At 38.7% G+C, this 20,466-nt stretch overlaps 1 protein-coding gene across 2 annotated transcripts in view; it reads right to left on the reverse strand.

Annotated features, from left to right (window-relative positions):
* LOC149067891 (tudor domain-containing protein 7A-like) overlaps positions 1–20,466 on the reverse strand; it is a 57,547-nt gene that overhangs the window by 34,236 nt on the left and 2,845 nt on the right. For both annotated transcript variants that reach the window (XM_089252063.1, XM_089252064.1), the window contains exons 2-7: positions 18,942–19,087; positions 15,136–15,241; positions 14,927–15,029; positions 8,418–8,570; positions 7,753–8,302; positions 2,592–2,807 (exon numbers count right to left, since the gene is read on the reverse strand). In XM_089252063.1, coding sequence (XP_089108189.1) covers positions 2,592–2,807; positions 7,753–8,302; positions 8,418–8,570; positions 14,927–15,029; positions 15,136–15,241; positions 18,942–19,035 — 1,222 coding nt within the window. In that variant the 5' untranslated portion in view covers positions 19,036–19,087. The remainder of the gene's footprint in view (positions 1–2,591; positions 2,808–7,752; positions 8,303–8,417; positions 8,571–14,926; positions 15,030–15,135; positions 15,242–18,941; positions 19,088–20,466) is intronic.

Raw genomic sequence — 20,466 nt, forward strand, 5'->3', positions numbered from 1 at the left:
ATCACAAGATATGCATAAGCCTTGAAATGCATATGCACGTCTTTCATGCCTCTAAAAAAGCATAGAATTCATATACATTCCTTGAGATATGTAGGAAGCATGCACATCCCTAGGAATGAAAATGAAGCTTACCTACCCTGCAAAACGTGTAGAAGGTATGCATATGTCCTAGAAATGTATGAGAAACTTGCCTACTCCCATCTATATTAGCTTTCTCATCATTCCTAGGTATCACAAACCTCAGACATTTCTGAGAGTCACAAGACTTGTACACATTTCTAAGGGCAGACAAACTTTTCATGCATTTCTGGATACATGCATGTCTTCTACATATTTCAAGGAGTAAACACACATGCATTTTATGCATTTCTATCAGTATGAACATCCTCTATGCATTTCTGGAATTATGTCTCTTACACATTTTTCTAGGGGATCAGCATGCTTCATACACATTTCTATTCATGTGCATACTGCCTATGCATTTCTGGGGGCATGCCTTCTGTGCATTTCTTTGTGTGAGCAAGACTTATACACATTTGAAGGGATATGTATGCCTCCTTACTTAATTTCCAGGAATATACATGTCTTTCATGCTTTTTCTAAGGGCATACAAGACTTGTATACATTTCAAGGCATACACACACTGCCTGTGCATTTCTAGAGGCAGTATGTGGTATGCACATTTTTCCTGCATTTAAGTTTCTTATATCTTATACATAATTCTAGGGACAAGCATGCTTCCTACACATTTCTAAGGCTATGCATTGCTCACTGCCTATGAGTTTATAGGGACATGCCTTCTTGTACATCTAGGCCAGGGCTTGACAAAATGAAAAATAAATAAAGCGCCAGTTACATTTTCTAGGAATCAAAAAAAATTTTTCATTGAGAATATTGGACGAAATAATTTTTCCAGGCTTTTCTGGGACTTGGCAACCTTTCTCTGTGTTGGTAAAAATGGTTACACAAATCCCAAAAATTTTACAGTCTTCAGATTCCAATTTAGTCATCACACAAAGAAAATTTTATGCACCAACACAGTTTTCGGTAAGTTACCATGGCGACCTGACGCCTGGCATTTGTCAAGTTCTGATCTAGGTATAAAAAAGCAAGACATTTTTTGTAGCATATGCACTCTCCTTGAAATGTGAAGGAAGCATGTGAATCCCAAAAAATGAACGAGAGAAGCTTGTCTATTCCTCTCCTCACTCCCATCTTGCATCTACAAAAGCTTTCTCAGCATTTCTAGGTGTCACAAACCTCATACACATTTCTGAAGGTGTGCAAGACTTTTAAGCATTTCTAAGGACATGCAAAGCTTCCGATGCATTTCTGGAGATGTGCAGTCTCCTACACATTTCAAAGGGTACACATGCTTTTGCATATTTCTGAGGAGTAAGCATGTTTCCTATATGTACTCATAGATATGCGTAAGCTTCCGTAACCTCCTTGTATACGACACCATAACTCTGCTTCAAAAACTTTTTTCATTACTCACTTACTGGTTTTTTTTCTCACCATTGTTGATCACTTTTTATGTATCCCTGAACGGCACCCTAAAGCAGAATGTTTTGCATTGTTCTGCAACGAACCCTTGGCTGACTGGAAATGTTCCAACAGTAAAAATTCCAATAACACTGTTTCATCACTACACTTTTCTTAAAATTCTTCCTTCCAGATTGTTCTGCAGTTTCACTGATTTTCTGCGATGTACATCACAGATTGCGGCATATTCTGCTTTAGGGGGAATGTGTACAAAAAGTTGGGAACAACTGCACTAGAACATAATGAGAGTGTTACTGATTTCTACAAAACAAGCAAAAAACACACATGGAGTCGCAATTGGGGAAAATTAACTATAAATACTGACAGGAATAGGTTGCCAACTGAACTAGTATTTGTTGTTTTTTATCCAAACGATAACAGCAATGTAACAAACACAATATTGATACAGCAATGTATTACAACAATACAGTCTTTCAAAAAGCAGAACAAAGGTCGGGAAAAGTTACTGCTGAAATCGAGGCTGAACATTTCTGAACAAAAAATTGAGATGAGAGATTCTGGGATAAAGAAGCCTTGATCAAGGGGGAATTTTGATTTTTGATCGTTTCATCTACATGTTCAGTAGAGACTAGAGTGGTGTTGATTAAAAATCATGTGGGGGGAGGGGAGTGAGAGTGAGCTCTTACGTCACGATTTTTCATTGGCCTACAGGCGAGGAGATTGGAATGGTTAGGGGAGTTTCACACAGAAACTCTGCAAAAATATTTGTGCACATGAACGACACCTGAGATTTTCCTGAGTGCGTTGACTTTAAAATTACATTGGAATAGATTGAATACGAAAATTAAAAAAGTACACAATTTAAAAAAGAAATTAACAAAACCATTAGCAAGTAATGCGAACGAAAACATTATTGTCATCTGCAAAAACGGTCCGTTGTTTCGGACCTTCTCGATTTGGATTCGCCCGACCCGGGGAGCCACAACACTTCACGATCATGGAATGGTGCTTACGCAAAACGACTACTCGTCTCGAGTGACCTTTTTGAACAAAATCGTCATAGTTGCCATGAGATTTACAATTACCTTCTTCTATGCGGTCGAGGGCCTGAGACGCTGCCAGATCTTCCGCAACGCGTGCCGATCTTATCTCACTCCTCGTTTCCGCATGATATGAATAATACTTGCTCTCCCCGAGATGCAGAACAGAATAGTATTCGCCCCTCTTCGTTGGTTTTGTTTTGTACTCTACGGTGAGGCCATTGGCGTTAGCATACTGCTGGACACGTTCTTTCGGGGACACTAGAAGAGAAAATGACAAAATTTAACAAATTTGACAAATCACTTCACAAATTTTTTTTATAGAAACACACTAACATGGCTAAATCAAATGAAAACCACCTGAAATCCTTCCATCCTAGCACAGATGAGCGATAAACAAAAACCGAAAGATCTACACAGGCATACTCCTTTTGACTTTTGCTTTGCTTCTTTTTTTCCTCCTGTCCCCCCCCCCCTACACGCACAACCCGGTTCCAACAGCCGTCTTCGCTATACAAAATCAGAGACGGAATGCAAGCTCCTTTGATGAATCCAACATAATCAGTTCTTCCCAAGTTTGACATTTGTCTAGTGCACAATGCTTGGCTCGCGATGAATCGTTAGACAACTCTCCCCTCACGTTATACATGGATGTGTAACATAAGGGCGATCACCACCCAATGGTGGTAGTTCCATGTGAAGGTCATATCATGATGTATTATGTTGCATAAGACTGTTAAGAACTTGCTGTATTTCATTATTGCGCGTTTATGTAAATTTATTTCATGTTTTGGTGCAGAGTGATATGTTAATTTCTGAGAGATGTGTTTTCCTTGATGATTAATTTCAGCGATTCAGCAAGGAGCGAGACTTATGGTCCTTATGTACTGCAAGTGAATTATGATCTCACACTCTTTCTGCCATTGTTTTCATTACAGTAGTGCCATCGTAGTTTTCATTACAACTTCAGTGCCATTGTCAGGGTATGCCGATTAAATCAGCTTGATTTAAACCATGATTGAAATCACTTGATTTTTTTAAAGAAATCATTGATTTAAATAAAAAAATTTAAATTTTGTTCTCTCTTTACATAATTTCAATGATTTTGAAGTAAAAATAACCTGGTATGGTATGCATGTTACTGATGTGTGGTAAAGTTTGTTATTAAAGAACTTAATCCCTAGATAGTGCAGAAAGCAAGCTGCTCTATTTCTAGGTGTTGCGTATGGAAAAAATTGCAGAAAAATACAGGGAGCTAAACTGATATAACTGCACTGAGCATTTTCAATGCATTTACAATATGGCAGTATAGCTCCCCTGATTAAAAAACAGAGGAATTATTTTTTGTATGAAGCCTTGAATTCTATGCCCTGATTGCCAATCGTAATTGATGATTCAAAATAATAATAGATGTTGCACCAACATAAATATCATTCGGTTTCGCTTGCCTTTACTTTTCATATTAAAATTTTGTTTGCTCGTTTTTTTACCAAAACTCATTGTATCTGTGAAAGAATGAAAATGTGTAAACTATTAAGCAACATCATGCAAGTCGGAAACACATCTATTAATTGTGCAAGAAACAATCTTGTCAATATAGAATTTGTTTTATTTAGTTGATGCTGAATGGCCCCTTTGGTTGCACATCGAGTGAATTGAGATGTCTGCACCATACGTGGGATACCGAGTCGCCACCACTCATTCACTTTAATGGTGGGGGTCCTCATGAATAAGAAAAATGTTAATTTGTTAATTCATGACTTAACTGGGGCTCAATGAACTTCCATGTTGCATAAACACAGATTTTTGGTGTTTGTATTTTCTGCTTGTAGTTTATTCATTAATGCTTGATTAAATTTAAGCGATTTTTAAAAAATAAGTTAGACGCGATATGAAAATATTCATTCTTAATGATTAACAAGATTTTTTTTTAATTAATAAGGAGTCAGTTAATTTAAATTTAAAAAATCTGATTTAAATTTAAAAAATTTGATTTTTTCATACCCTGGCCATTGTGCACTCGGTTCTTTCAACGCGATGCCAAACAAGATTTCACCAAGATGATCTAGATTGATGGCACACTTTTCAGCAATATTCATTTCATCGGATCTTGACAGAGATGGCTGAACTTATACAGTGCTGTCTTAATACATGGGCTCACCTGGGCATGGCACGGGGGCCTCAAGAAAAGGGGAGCCTCAGAAAAACGAGTAGTTGTTGAATTTTTTGAGAATTTTCCAGGTAGGGCCTCAGAAAAATCATTTGGCCTGAGGACCCATGATGCTCTTAAAACAGTCCTGATCTTGATGCGAGTGATCTTCACTTCAGTTCCTATTGATTGATGTTGCTTGCGTTATTCATTATGGCCAGAGATTGCCAGGAGACACTGTAACATAACTCAATATAATGTGAGATTGGGAATTTCCCTTTATTGAACCAGCAGTGTGCTGTGTATAGTCACATTTCATCCCACTTCATCCTGTATGTTCTCTTGGAGCCATTTATTGATAATCCAGCAGCATGTTTCAGCCCCTTCCAATCTATCGAGTCATTGTACTTCTCCTCCTGGTGGTCATCTCTCTCTGCCTGTGCAGAAGTCGACTGGAAAGATAGTTTCTACATAAAAGCTTGTATCGATTCCTCTCATCAGTGATGGGATCTTGCTAAGGAAGACCGAGGTGTGACTACATCTTCCCTGAACTCTCAAAGCTCTGTTCCTGTGGCACTCTCATTGCTAGGAGATACTCAACCGCTTGGACTGTTCAACCAAAGAATGAAACAGTGGTTTCTGTGATAAAGGACGTCCCGAAGGGTGCCCCATCGGACCGACCGGATGAGAACTTTCTAACATAACTCTCTATGTGTGATATTTTTAACGCTAAAACTCTTAAAATCAATCTTAATCTTAAAATGGTTTAATTGTAAACCTTAAAATTAGCATTGTTAAATAAATGATCCAAGTGGGAAAAAGTTATCATTCTTTATTGCTGTCTGCTGATGATTTACTGTTGGAGAAAAGAAAACTAATTACCAGGAATGCAACGATCATAAGTTGCAACATCTAGGTGATCAACTGAAGCGATTAACCTTTTGCTGACATGGGAATGTGTCTCACTCATCAAGCTTATATTACTGGAGGGAGCATCGAGCTGCCTCTAATGCCAGGAAACCATGTGACTCGGTGAAAACAAAGCTTGTTTGCACATAGAAATGTACAGTTCCGTCTCTAAATATTGCGTTTCAAAGATTAAAAAAAGGATGGACAACTAATCTAAAGATGAAAAAAGATTAAATTATTTATTTCATTAATACTGGAATCATTTTTCATTAATACTGGAATCATTTTTCATTAATGTGGAATAATTTCTTTCATCAATTCTGGATTTGTTTCTTTCATTAATGCTGAAATTATTTTTTTATTAATGCTGGAATTATTTCTTTTATTGACTCTGAAATTATATCTCATTAATTCTGGATTTATCTTTCATTAATTTTGGAATTCTCTTTCCTTAATTTGGAATTATCTTTCATTTATTCTCAAATGATCTTCCATTAATTCTGGAGTAATCGCTTTCAATCATTTTAGAATTATCACTTCATTAATGCTGAAATTACCTCTTTCATTGTGTGTGATTTTAGATTTCTTCCATTAATTTTGGCCTTATTACTTTCCTTCTCTCTCTCATTCTGGAATTATCTTTCATTAATGCTGAAATTGCCTCTTTTATTAATTTTGGAATTATCACTTTTTTTTATCAATGCTGAAATTCCCTGTGAGGTATGAGGGAGAGGAACCCCCCCCCCCACCAGGAGGTGAAAGAGATGATGATGCAAGGAACTGAACGGTGATGGGAGAGAAAAGAAAGAGAAAGGGGACGAGAGAAAACGGACAGTTGATGTCTGGGTCTGCCTGGGGCGGACGTATGAAAAGAGAGAGGCTACTGGAAGTAGCGAGAAAAAGAGAAAGGCGATGTTCAATGAAACTGTGACTAAATGTGTGGTAGTTTTTTTGTACACGAGTTTTGTTTTGTTATGTGGTCTGAGTTATTAAAATCTCAGAAAGAAAAGTATAGCGTGTTGGTATGATGAAATCGAGTATTTTCTCTTATTGAAGAAAGGGTTTCACTGACGAACAATAGCGAAACTCTACATTCTCTTACATTAATTTTAGAATTTTTTTTTCATTAATTTTGGAATTACCTCTTTCAATGCTAAAATTACTTCCTTCATTGATTCTGAAATTATATCTCATTAATTCTGGAATTATCTCTTTCAATTATTTTGGAATTATCACTTTCATTAATTTTGAAATTTTTTTTTCAGTTCAAGTTATCGATCTGCCTGTTTTTGCTTCAAAAAATGCTTGATTAAAGTTGCGAAGTTTCTTCAATGTAATTTATATGGGCCCATAATTTATTTCATCCTAACTAACATCCTAATTAACGTCCTAATTTATATGAATTGATGCAATTGGATAATATAAGACAATACGGAGCCATTAATTTTCATTTTCGTGCTTGAGAAGTTATAAATAAAAAGCTGAAATTAATATTATTGCATGAATATCTACCTCATAAGTGGGTCTGGCTCATTATTTTATATTTAATTTTCTAGGCTTTGTATCTCTAAGCAAACTCAATATTTCAAAAATCGAGAACTCAATACAATTTTTAAAATTATTGATGTGGCGGAAAACTCGACCAAATTTCCGCATTTCTATGCTAAAAACCGGAAGTTTTTAGCACTGATTTCTACAGGGGGATCGTGTTTGCACAGAGTCGCGTGATCTTCCGACGGAGATGTTGGGGGGACACCGTTCTCAGCACTGCCAAGGCGGGCAGGCTCCCTCCAGTAATATAAGCTTGATGGTCTCAATAGATGCTGCAAGGCGGTATATTGATATACAAACTGCCTTGATTCTTTTGTGCTGTCAACACATTCAAATGTGATGTGGGAAAGTGAAAACAAGTCGCTTTGAACTGCCAGACTGTAGAGATAGCTATATATATATATACTAGCTATAATACCCAGACCTGCCCGGGATTTTCTTCAATTACTGAGAGGATTGAAAAAGTGACAAACCATTGGAAAGGCATGAACTATCATGCATAATACTAATCACAATTTTATTTTCGCTTGATGCCTACTACCAGCCCTCTAATGTGTCATTGTTTCTATAGAACAGCTTGTATAAAAGTTCACTTACACTGACTAGGCAATGGTGGCAACGTCACAGCAGCAGCAGAGGCTTTCTTGGCCTTGGCTGGTTTCTTCCGCGGGCTCTGCAAATCCAGAGGAAGGCGCCTTGAGCTAGCAATAGTCGCTGGGAAATACGGCTTCGAATCTGGATCCAGGGATGAACTCCGCCTAAGAGTAGGTGACGTTGAACTCTTGATACCTGAGTGTAACGTGGTAGCTTTGATGGTAGCAGTCGATGCACGGCGGTCTGTTGGACCATGATCTGGTCCTGCAGCACCTGGCTCTTCCACAACAGTAGGCGAGCTGCGCCCCGATGACTGGCTGCTGTTGTCAACTTGGAACTTTTGCTGTCGTAAAAATCGAGGCGGTACTTCGTAATTTGTCTTTGACAGAGTCAGTCCTTTTTTGGATGTCGCAGCCACCAAAGATGATTGTGGTGGCGGCGGCGAAACTTCTCGAGATGGTGATTCTTGATAATAGCTCTTCTTATGAGTGCTCTGAGTTGAAGTAATCCGTGACTGCACAGGAACCTGGACCTTGAAAGGCATTCCCATTCTCTAGAATTCAGAAGAGAAGGCGTGAAATTGAAATAAAACATTTAGTACCAAACATGAAAAACTGGAATTTTTTTGTCAGAAGTAATCTCTGTTCGACCAAATAGAAACTTAATACCTGTGCACTCACTGAACCTGATGACGACAATCTGGAAGGCGGGGCATCCAACAAGACTCTTCTTCCACCTGGTGGTCTGGAAAACTTTCTGGAATTGTAGGAGGAAGCGTAACTGAATCTTGAGCTGGACATCCTGAACTTCTTCTGCATGCCCTGCAAGAAGAAAGAAAAGATCACATGCATTACTCCAGCCACTGTTCGAAGATACGATGTGATGGTCCACGTGTCGCACAACCAGGATCACAAATGAGTATCACGAAAAAACACGAGCCGGGAACTTAACTCTGTATAATTACTTTTAATTTACATTCAATATTTAAAAATTAGCTTTAGAAATTTTACAAATTTTGACACAATTAATAAAAAGTCATCAAAGATCGATCTATATCTCCTATCACTGGGAGTCAGTTCATCGAAGCTGGATGTTGGGAGTTGACTCCTCCATTCTTTTACTTCGGTAGACCTTATGTGATAAAGATGTAACCTTGGGAGTTCAGGAATATGGAGGACTGTCAGACCAGACAAGGCCCGGGCACTGTCCCTTCTGGGAAATTAGCGAATGGAGAGGTATTCCAAAATTAAGACATCTTAACTCCTCAGGTGGAGTTACCAACAAGTTGTTAAGTACGGTTGAATGCCAGTGAAGACAAAATATAAATGCAAAGAGACAACGCTGTCGCTGCCTTTTATACTGAAGGTAACTGAGGAGGGGCGACTGATCACCATGGATCGTACCACTTATTTGCACATATTCTTTCATCATGATGGAACAGTGATGTGCCAGCAGTGGCCATGGCCTGAAATTTCACTAAAAACAGTCACTGGACATCTCGGGAATGATGTTTACCGATCGCACAGGATTGACATATGCCATGATGTTCAACGACCCTGGGCCAACACCAAATGCCATGACTTATGATATTTAGGTGAGAAAAATTTCAGTTGCGAGTTGATAAATGCTTTACCCTTCAAACACAATATAATAATAAAAACAACGAGGAGAAAAAACTATTGTTATCTGTTATTTATGTTGTACATATACCTCGAAAAAAAAGGAAAAACATCATTTCTCTCTTTGAACAAAAGCTGACTCCATTGATTGACAGGACCAGGGGGTGGGGAGGAAGGAAAACATGTTATCAAGAGAAGAAAACTTACATCGGCATGTAGGTTTGGAGTTATCTTTTGAAAGAGTTTTAAGAACCCGAGATATCTCGAGATTGAATCTGTAAGAGTTAAGGACAGAAACGAAAGTGCAGTCCATCTCAAAAGCTTAGCTAAAGCACTTTCCTTAAAATGACATGAAAAATATGGTGAATATGAATTTCAACTTTTTAACGGATGATACCTGAAGCATTTCTACATTCATTGAGAAAAAAAAATTCAACAAAAGAACATTTAAAATATCCATAATATTGAAAATATAAAAAACGGCCGTCTTAAAAGTTAAAAAAGATCAAAATTAATAAAAAAAATACAGGCTAATAAATTTCCCATTTTTTTGTATCAACTACAAATGCATGATCTTCTATGGATCTTATTGAATTTTGTATGATTCCACCTTCAATATTGTACCATGCTTCTTTGATAGAGCTCTCTTCGAGTCATCAAAAGATGAATACTGCTTCCCATTTACATACATGTTCCTTCTAAGTATGTCTCCTCCCCTCCATACATTCTGAATTGGATTCAAGTTTGGACTCATTGTTCGTTAAACATAAAACCATTACATTTTCATGATTAACTCTTTTACAGCTGGTTCCCCCCTCAAAGTAGACTTGTTACTGTCCACTTTTATTGTATCATCGAGAACATAACATGTTGAATCAGCGTTATCTTCAGGTCTGTCTAGTCACAAAAAATTCTCTCGCGCAGTCCCCGCACTTGGCGACCGTTGGCCACAGTCTTTGGTGAGCCGCCGCACACTCCCCCCCCCCCCAGTAGCGAACTTACGGTTCGAAACGGTCCGGGAAATGGACAGTTCGTCCGGAACGTGTTTTTCTTGTCTGAGGAACGGGAGGCGTAGGTAAGGTAATTCTTGTTGGTGACGGACTGGAATCGTTCACGTCTGAAGCCAGGAAGGCGGGTTTCAGTCTGTCCAGAGAAACTGCTCTTTTTTTTCCACGGACATCGATGTCGAATGTCTTTTCACGTCGTTGAATCACTTGAAATGGTCCATCATATGGAGCTTGAAGCGGCTTTCGCACTCCATCGTGCCGAATGAATACGTGTGAGCAGTCTTTCAAATGAGGGTGGACGAAAATACTTTGTGGTGCATGACAAGATGTTGGTTGCGGTCGTAATTTTGTAAAATGTTCTTTGATAGTCTCAATAAGTTCTTTTGATGTTTCTCTCGGAGTGGGATCGAATATTTCTCCGGGAAGTCTGAGACTAGTGCCGTATACCAATTCCGCGGTGGTAGCTTTCAGATCTTCTTTGAAGACGCTACGGAAACCGAGTAATATAGTGGGCAAAGCAGTACACCAGTGTTCTGTGTTATAGGCTTTGATGGCAGCTTTGAGGGGTCTGTGTAGCTCCTCTACGAGGCCATTTGCTTGCGGGTGATATGGCGAGGACCGTATTCGTTGAATTCCTAGTACTCTTGCCAGTGCTAGGAAGAGGGAGCTCTCGAATTGACGGCCTTGATCGGTTGTGATTTTGGATGGCACCCCAAAGCGAGATATCCATGTTGCGTAGAATGTGCGAGCTACAGTCTCGGCGCTGATGTCTGGAATCGGGACCGCCTCCGGCCAACGTGTGAACCTGTCGATCATAGTTAGACAATAGGCATTGCCACCAGAAGGAGGAAGAGGACCAATGATATCAAGATGGATGTGATCAAATCGCTCAGTTTGGTCAGGAAATAAACCTAATGGGGTTTTCGTGTGTCGTGTTATTGTGCTTTTGAAATTTCGTTATAGTCAATAGGATTGGGCATTGAAATTGATGTTATGCGGGAAAGTGCATCTGCGGGTATGTTTTCGCTACCTTTTATATAGTGTATGTCAGTAGTGAATTGGGAAATAAAATCGAATTGCCTGCATTGACGAGGGGAAGCCTTGTCTAATTTTTGCTTGAAGGCATATGTTAGTGGTCTATGGTCCGTGAGTAAAGAAAAGTCTCTAGCTTCTAACATATGCCGAAACTGCTTTATAGAAGCATATGCAGCCAGCAATTCACGGTCGTACGCGCTGTAGTTGCATTCCGCGGGAGATAATTTCCTAGAAAAAAATGAAAGGCTGAAGCTCGTTGTCAACCACCTGAAACAGTGCGCCGCCAATGGCAAAATCGGATGCATCTACCTGAAGTACGAGTTTGGCATCGGGTTTCGGATGTGCTAAAAGGGTTGCGTTGGACAATAGTGTTTTGGAATTTTGAAATTCCTTATTTGCTATGTCAGTCCAAGCAATTTCTCTGTTGTCGTTTTTTTTTTACCCTTTCAAATAATTATTCAGTGTAGTTTGTGTATGTGCTGCGTGTGGTAAAAATCTACGAAAAAAATTGAGTAGTCCAAGGAAACGTCGTAGTTCTTTAATTGTTCTTGGTCTTGGATAATTGAGAATCGGCTCAACTTTTTCTGGCAAGGGTTTGGTGCCTTGTTTGGAAATGGAGTGGCCTAAGAATGATATCTCCGCAACACCGAAGACACATTTGGAAACATTAATTGTGAGGCCATAGTTATTGAGCCGTTGCAAAACAGTGCGTAAGTGAACCTTATGTTCAATTTCACTGTCACTGAAAATGTCTCTAAGCTCTCTGAGCTAATTGATAGGATGGCCTGTGTTTCTGACGGCATACGTTGGAACCATAGAGTTTTTAGAAAATCGTCGCTTACAGATTTGCCGGCTAAATCTCTCATTTCCCTTAATAGGTGTGAAGGTTTTTTGTCCCCCAACTGTAGTTCGGACAACAACTTGCGTACTTGACAAGTGTTAGAATCAGAGAATTCTTCGATTATCCGTTGTTTAAGAGTCTCATACTTGTTTGTTTCGGGTGGGTTCAATAAAATATCTGAAACGGAAGCGAGCGTTTCTGGATCTATAACCGCAATCACGTTATTGTATTTGGTAGCGTCGTTAGTTATGGCGGATATTGAAAAACAACTTTCCACTTGAATGAACCATAACTTTATATTTTGCCGCCACATGGGCGGGAGTTTCAAGGCAACGCGACAAATTTGTAAGTTTTCTGGTGATGGGTCAGGTGGCGAAGGGTTAGGAGAGTTATCGTTAGGCATTTTTGGATACAGACTTTTATGCGAATCTAGTTATATAATTGCGAAAATAAAAATAAGAACATTTGTTATCCTGACCAAACAAAATAGAGCGATCACAAAAAGGTCCTACCCTGATCTTAATGGCATCGGCGGTGCTGCACACATTGGGCTTCGGCTGAGTAGATTCGTCATCTTTATGTCATCAGAAGGTTGCTTCGGTCTAGGTCACCACTGTTACTGTCCACTTTTATTGTATCATCGAGAACATAACATGTTGAATCAGCGTTATCTTCAGGTCTGTCTAGTCACAAAAAATTCTCTCGCGCAGTCCCCGCACTTGGCGACCGTTGGCCACAGTCTTTGGTGAGCCGCCGCAGACTCGTCCAAGCTTTAACTAATTTTTTTTTCTCTCTTGCTTTCTTTACTCTTCCCCCCCCCCCACACCCTTTTATGCGACTTAGACTTGAAATGTCTAGTTTGGTACTACTGTATCTCTTATCCAACTGGTAGCAAATTGCTCTCAACGGCCTCTTTGTAAACATCAGAATTTACAGGACTGTGAAAAAAGGTGAAGAAAACCTGACCATTAAAAAGCAAATGCTGTCCATACCATTAAAGAGGCTCTACCTTGCTGCTTGAGAAAAAGTTAAGTGTTTCCTTAGATCGTGCCATTGGAGAAAGTTCATTTGTGCAGTAAAAATATCATTCGTAAGTACTACCCCATGTAAGTCCATTACAGTAGACTCCAGATAATCTGACCCATTCAGTAATCTAGTGTTTTCTTGCTGGACCATGGTTTTTTACAGGGAAAAACCATGTGCGTATTAACATGTTCCACAAATTCGTGAACAAGATAAAAATACGAAGACAAACAAAGAGGACGAGAAGTGAAAAAAAAAAACAATAGCTGCTGTGTATGTGTGTGGGGCCTCAAGGGACTATATACTACATGGTAGTATGTAGTACTACCATGTAGTATTTTAGCCACTATACTAATACTACTACTGAACCAAACATGCACTTACCTCATACATATTCCTCTGCAGAAGTTCCAATGAATTGGTACATGTTGGAAAGTGTGTATGCGTAGTGAACCTGACATGAAGTTTGTTTCTGTGTAATTCTTGTTGTGTGTAGTGCTTCCATCTGCCATCAATTTTTATAACTATGAGTGAAATGTAATGATTGAATAATTGCATCATTGTAGGCCTGTTGTTCTCTGTGGCGAGACATTTTAAAGGGGAGATTGACTCACATTCATGCCTCGAAGTTTGGAACCACAGTAAACCAACTTCAGCCGACCACCACTATGGCGAAAGCCACTATATACTACATGGGTCCCTATAAATATCTTATCTATGAAGAGTGTTGGCTCCTTGCAAACATGGAGGAATGGAAAATGTCACTACATGCCTCTGCTACTTAGAGGGAAAACAATACCGAGCAATAGTCTGCATTGTGTTCCCACCCACTGTAATAAAATACTATGGTACAGCGAACAAGTAATCAAATATAAGGAAAGTAACTAAGAAAGTTTGTCTACGGAGGGTAGACATATTTCTTGGTTTTAAGTAAATGGTTTCATGCCGATAAAAGGAGCTTTGTCCAAGCCAGTGGGAACATAGTCCCAATTAAAAAAGAGCTTGATGGCAATACAGTTACAGACTGATGTAAGTGGATAGGATATTTGTCGCATTCAAACGGAGAATCCCTAAAGGTTACCACCACAAAGCATCCGGCCGGTCAGAGTGCATGGTACATGACAGGAAGTCACATTATCGGCCATAACTTCGCTTCAAACTAAACTAATAAACTAAAATAATGCCATAAGAAAAAAAATCTCCATCGGGACATCCGCAACAGAAAGCAATGTCATCCAAACACATGAGTAATTTTCTTGCAGATTCAGCAACTGCCAAATCAAAACAGTTTTTCTTGACCAATTCTTCTTCTTTTTTTTTTTGCCTAATACAACTGTCACGATTTTGTGCAATGAAAAGTTGATCACCACAGATATCTGACATCACAATCCTCCCTTAAAACAGTGGGTTTCAAACTGTGCATTGCAGCAGCAGCTCCTAGGAGTGACATGCCGAACTAAGGATACTCATTTATGACTTCATAATATTTTTTACAATTAAACGGCAGCTCAAAAAGGTGAAAATTCATCTCGGTGCTAGAGAAGGGTAAAACATATTGCAGCCGAATACTCACAAAAATTCAACATCACTACAGTTACTATGACGTGAATATAGATTAAGAAAGGGGGAAAAAAAGGCGCTCAATTACTCACCCCTTTTGATTTCGTGTCCTTCTGTTTTGACACCATCTTCTGAATATGCTGGGTCTTCTCATCGGCAACGCCTAAGACTTTCAGCTCCCGAGTGACTGGATCCCTGTTGGTATATCATAAGATTACACATGCATGTAAAGCTTACCGATTTAATTTTATTACTATTCTGAATAGGGGGGAAAAAACTGCTTCAATTCTATAGAACTCACTTGACGACTCTGGCCACATGGGGCATATCTCTGAGCATAGACTCTAGCGTGCTGTAACCCATCTTACGGAACTCGATCCTTTGTCCTACAAGCTCGCTATAGTCTCCTGTAAGAAAAAGACATCAGAATAATTAATATCATATGATCTTCTGTGTTGCTTTATACTTTGAGAGAGATTACATTGAGCAAAAATCTGCACTTATCAGTTAAAGAGAGATCACCCCCCCCCCCCACCAATATAATGACATCCGTCTAACTTTCTAACGTAAGGTATATATTTAAAAAAACTGTAAAATTATATATATCTTTTACTATACTGTTGCAGGACATGTGATGCGAGTTTGTTCAGATGCCCAACTCTAGAGCACCCTTGTCATGCCATCACAGGCATGAATTTGCAATTATTAAAAACAATTTATACTCTACCCCCCCCCCCCCGGCCGCAAAATTGACACATATACCACTCTCCCAAGAATATGTGTGTTCGCCACAAAGAATGTGCTGAACTGTTTGTTGGCTAAAACCTATTCTTTTCATTCTCATTGCCTCGCACTCAAAGGTTCAACAATTACACAGACTGACTGTCTCCATACCAAGAAGGGGCTGCCAATCATCTACCAACTGAGGGCCCACTATCCCTCCAATTCAATGCCAATGCCATCTTGTAATCATGGTGATCATTGGATTTCATAGGTTAGGCGCAGCCACTACAACACTAAAAGACACTTGATCATGCCAGCTTGGCGAGATCACCAAGTCTAAAACTGCCAAGGTGCGAATATTCAAGGCTAGTGCGGACAGGAGAAAAGTAGATTCAAGATGTGATGTCTGGGCCACAAGGTTCTCCTTGTGAGGCCTCCTAATAAAATTGTGCAAGCATGTCAGTTATGTGAAACATCAAATTTTTTTAATGTGCTAAAAAAAAGTATGGATCGGCGTGATCTAACCATAGCTTAAAATGGGTCAATTAAAACGATGAGTCAACAAAAAGTTTTCGAGTAATAACCCCCTGCAACAACTGGTTGCACCGGAACCAATTCAGTAATGGACATCATAGACTACAAGAATACCCCCATGCATGTAAATGATCAAAAGAGTGACCCATGAAGCAAGGAGCCATGTCAGTGAGCAACCAAAAGAGTGACCTAGTGCAAGTATGTGAATGACCGAAACAGTGTGCAAGCGTGAGTGACCAAAACAATGTGTGAGCTTGTGACAGGGTTTAAGCTATGGTTGGATTTTTCACAAAATGCAAAAGTAGTAGTAGACACTTTTGCAAAAATGCTTGCAGGAGGTACGAAACGAGTAGGGTCAGGTGGGGTAAAATGGTCATAAAAAGAGGTGTTTTCATCTTTGAAGAGATATAACCATATGACTTTTTCAAAAATAGGATATCTTTTGGCTGATATTTTACATTACATTCTTAGAGAGTATATTAGCACATTTTTCAAAAATATTTTTTGAGTGTAACAGTTTTTTTTCTGCAACTTTTTAGACCTCACTTTTATGACCACTTTACCCCATGGGGTAGGGTAAAGTGAGTAGTGCATGGGGTAAAATGGTCATACCAAATAATAATGAAATTTTAAGAAAATAATCAGTGGGCATTGAAATTTTATTTAACACATTTATCAAACAATCATTCTATACATTTAAATTTATAACTTTTAATATACTCTATGGTTATAAAGCTCGGCTTCATTAGGATCTTCAAATACAACTGATCTCTTATTTCATCTATGTCCTTATTTTCTGGAAAGGTATAAAAATTCATTATTTAAGCTTTTTCAAGATATTCAACAGATAATAAATCCTTATTAATCACTTGTCTGATAATTTGCATTATTGGTTTTTGTTCTCTTCATAATAAACCAGCACCCCACACACACAGCCTTCTGACATTTTTCATAAAGTTTGAATAGTTATAGATTTGTGTCAGATCTTCAAGAAAGTTTTTTTTTGGCTATGGGAGTTTAATGTAATTTTCGCATATTTATTTTGTGGCAGTCAAAGTTCAACTATTTCCTTAATTAAGATTTCTCCTATTCTATCCTGAACATATTTTCATTTTGCCCTTGAGCTCTGTATTACCCTTTCGTTTACAGCTGAAATTAACGAGGGCAAGGTAGTCAGTATGTGGCTCGTTTCAAGTCTCTCATCAGACACAACACTGATATTAGCTAATTTTGACACTTTCTAAGTTCAAGTCAGCCACTCATGAAGTTGATTCTGTATCTTTACTTCCCTTGGTTGTGAATTGTGAAAGTTCAACATCTACAAAAGGGGGGGGGGGTTGTTCACATTGAGCAAGAGATTTCAAGCCTTCAATACTAGTCTCCTTTGCATGGTAACCGTGATTTTCTTCTAGAATCCTTTTGTCTTTACTTGTTAATGATCCATCTTCCTTAAGTCCTATGGAATCTTTAACTCATGTTCTTGCAGCTCACATGATACTCTAATGCTCTTTCCAACAGCTAACAATACTAATGGAAGAATGTCAGAGTACTGTTGTATATTCTTTTCACATATAGGTTCAAACACCTACTTTCCAAGCGCATGTTTGCTCTGGAAAAGAAAAAAATTAAACAACATTAAATAAAAAGTAAATTGAGTAAAAAAAATCTTACAAGTTCAATTATATGTTAGGCAAAATAGCTCCTAGCAACTAAGTGTTAGTTAAGCCTAATGCTATGACCACTTTACCCCACATTGTTTAAATTACTATAAAATATGAAGTATAATGATTACAACTTACCAGTGCATGGAATAGTGTTCTTGAGATACTTCTGGAGTGCCCTGTACAGCCGATCTATAAAAAGTTTTAACAACTAAAATGGTAGAGAGAAGTTATTCAGGCACTCAAAAAATGGAACCCGAGCTTCAACAACAAAAAAAATTTTCATTTCGATTAAAATGTTGCTTGGCATTATATTATAGGTGAAAAACTTTGCTACTAGCAAGTGAAAGTTAAAACAGAAATTTGGTAGTAATATCAATTGAAATTCTTAAGTTATGCCATTTTATGTTCAGTATGACCATTTTACCCCACCTGACCACTTTACCCCACTTGACCCTAGACATCCAACATCAATCATTAGCATTGTAACATTTTGTAAAGCTTTTCCCCCATTTTCACTTTTTTGCAAAAGGAATTTTTTATCTGGCTTAAACGCTGGCTTGTGAGTGACCGAAACAGTGTACAAGCATGCGAGTGACTGAAACAGTGTACAGCATGTGAATGAGTAAAAGAGTGTCTTAGAGAGCGTGCGAGTATGGGGGTGACCAGAGTGACTTAGAGAGAGTGCGAGTATGGGGGTGACCAGAGTGACTTAGAGAGAGTGCGAGTATGGGGGGACCAAAAGAGTGACTTAGAGGCACAGTTGTACTTGAAGGAGTGGTGGGGTTGGGAAGATCAAATGGGTTATAGAACAAAGTCAACAACAACATGGGTTATAGAGAAACATCAATGTGCCTCTGTTAACAAGGGTGGGTAGAGCTTACTGCCATCCAGACGCAAAGACTCAAATGCTGCCCCTAAACGCGACTCTGGCATGTGCCTGACAGGGCTTGAGCCTAGGGGACCATGAGATAAACATGATTTTCTCTTAAAACAAAGCAGCATGCTATTGTTTGCTGAGCAAAATGCATGTGGCATTTACGTCCTGCTTTTGAAGAAACTGTGGTTCGAAAACTGAAATTTTTGAACTGAAGAAATTGCTTGTTTTTTTTTTTTATGTTTTCCCCGCAGAATTTACAGATCTCTACTTATAAACCATATAAGAAAATAGAGAGAGATCAACACTTACTTTGGACATTGTTCAATAGGACGCCGCCTTTTGCGCTCACGAGCACCGAGACCAAGTTCTCGGCGACTGTCTTCATAAGATTCTCTTTATCCATGTTTGCGTTCTTCTTCCTCTCGATCTTAGCCTCTCATCACATTAAAAAAGATCTAAAAAAATGAACAATTTTCACAATGGAGTCACTTCTATAACAACTGCCAAAATTGTTCTTGAACACATAAAAGTTACAGAAATAATCGCTAAACAATCCAAAACATTGTGACTTGGAATTTACAGAGCCAGTGGCATAGGAAGGCAGGTGCAGGGGGCACGGCCCGCACCAGGTACCAGCTCTGAGGGAGGGGGGGGGGTGACAAAAATTACCAGTTTTGTATTAATGCTCCTTTTAGTTACATAAAATAACAGGCCAAATACATGATAGGTAAAAACAACAGGTCAATACAATTATATGGGCCTATACTATTGCAAATTGCAGGTGAATGATGCGATGCTGCAATAATTTAGTATTATTGTGTGGTGCGTGGGGGTGTTATGTCCATAGGCATACACAGAATTTTCTCAATGGGGGTTAAATTTTTTTTTTCTTCTCAGTAGAGGGGTTTAAATTTTTTCCTGCAAAATAACACTATAATCTCGGCTTTGGGCCCCCCCCCCATTGCATACGCCAATGGTTCTGTCTCGTTTCTTTTAAACTGCGCTGGTGCTCCAGTAAACAAACCACCGGTACTGATGACTCATCATCTCATCTTTGCCACAAATATCATTCGCCCCAAATAGTTCTGTGCAACAAGATGATATTTTTAACCCGAACACCATAATAAAATTCAAAAAATCGTCAATGAATACGGCAAATACTAGGAAAAATACTAAAATATTCCTTATGCATTTCGACACGCTATGGGCGTCGTCTTCAGAGGATAAGAATATCAATGCTGACCGAGTTTTCCCACTTGACTGATTTCCAAATCTTCCATCTCGGTTGCTCAGCGGAAAGAAAAACTATATGTCTGTCCAAGTCTCAAACATCGTGGCAAGAATGAAGAGAAGCGCCTGCGTGTAAGTAAACTCGGTCAGCGTGATGTTCTTATCCTCTGAAGACGACACCCATAACGTGTCGAAATGCAAAAGAAATTTTTTAGTATTTCTTTCCTTATTAAAAAAATTACTTCCTCAATAAATTTCATTTTATACTTTGGTGGACATGGGGGGGGGGGGCACTAGACCTTGCTATGCCACTGTACAGAGCCCTTGATTTATTTTATCGCAATAATTTATCGCCTTCCTAGAAAAAATATCAACCCATTTTAATGCCCGATTTCTACTTAAAATGTACGAGATTAAAAAAAAAAAAAAATTCATATTGTATAATCCCTTTTGGCAAGATAGAAATCCATAAGCATAACGAGAAGTTGCCAAGAGTGAAGAGGACTTATGCTTTTGGACATCTTAAGGTAAGGAACTCGCCAAAAAAAATGTTGCCAAGGGAAATAAGGGATCATACTATAGCTGTTACGTTTGGCCTTTAGGG

The sequence above is a fragment of the Pholcus phalangioides genome, unplaced genomic scaffold (genome assembly GCF_987345545.1).
Source record: "Pholcus phalangioides strain wild (caught in Gottingen) unplaced genomic scaffold, Ppha-v1.0 ptg000028l_1, whole genome shotgun sequence".
NCBI lineage: Eukaryota > Metazoa > Arthropoda > Arachnida > Araneae > Pholcidae > Pholcus > Pholcus phalangioides.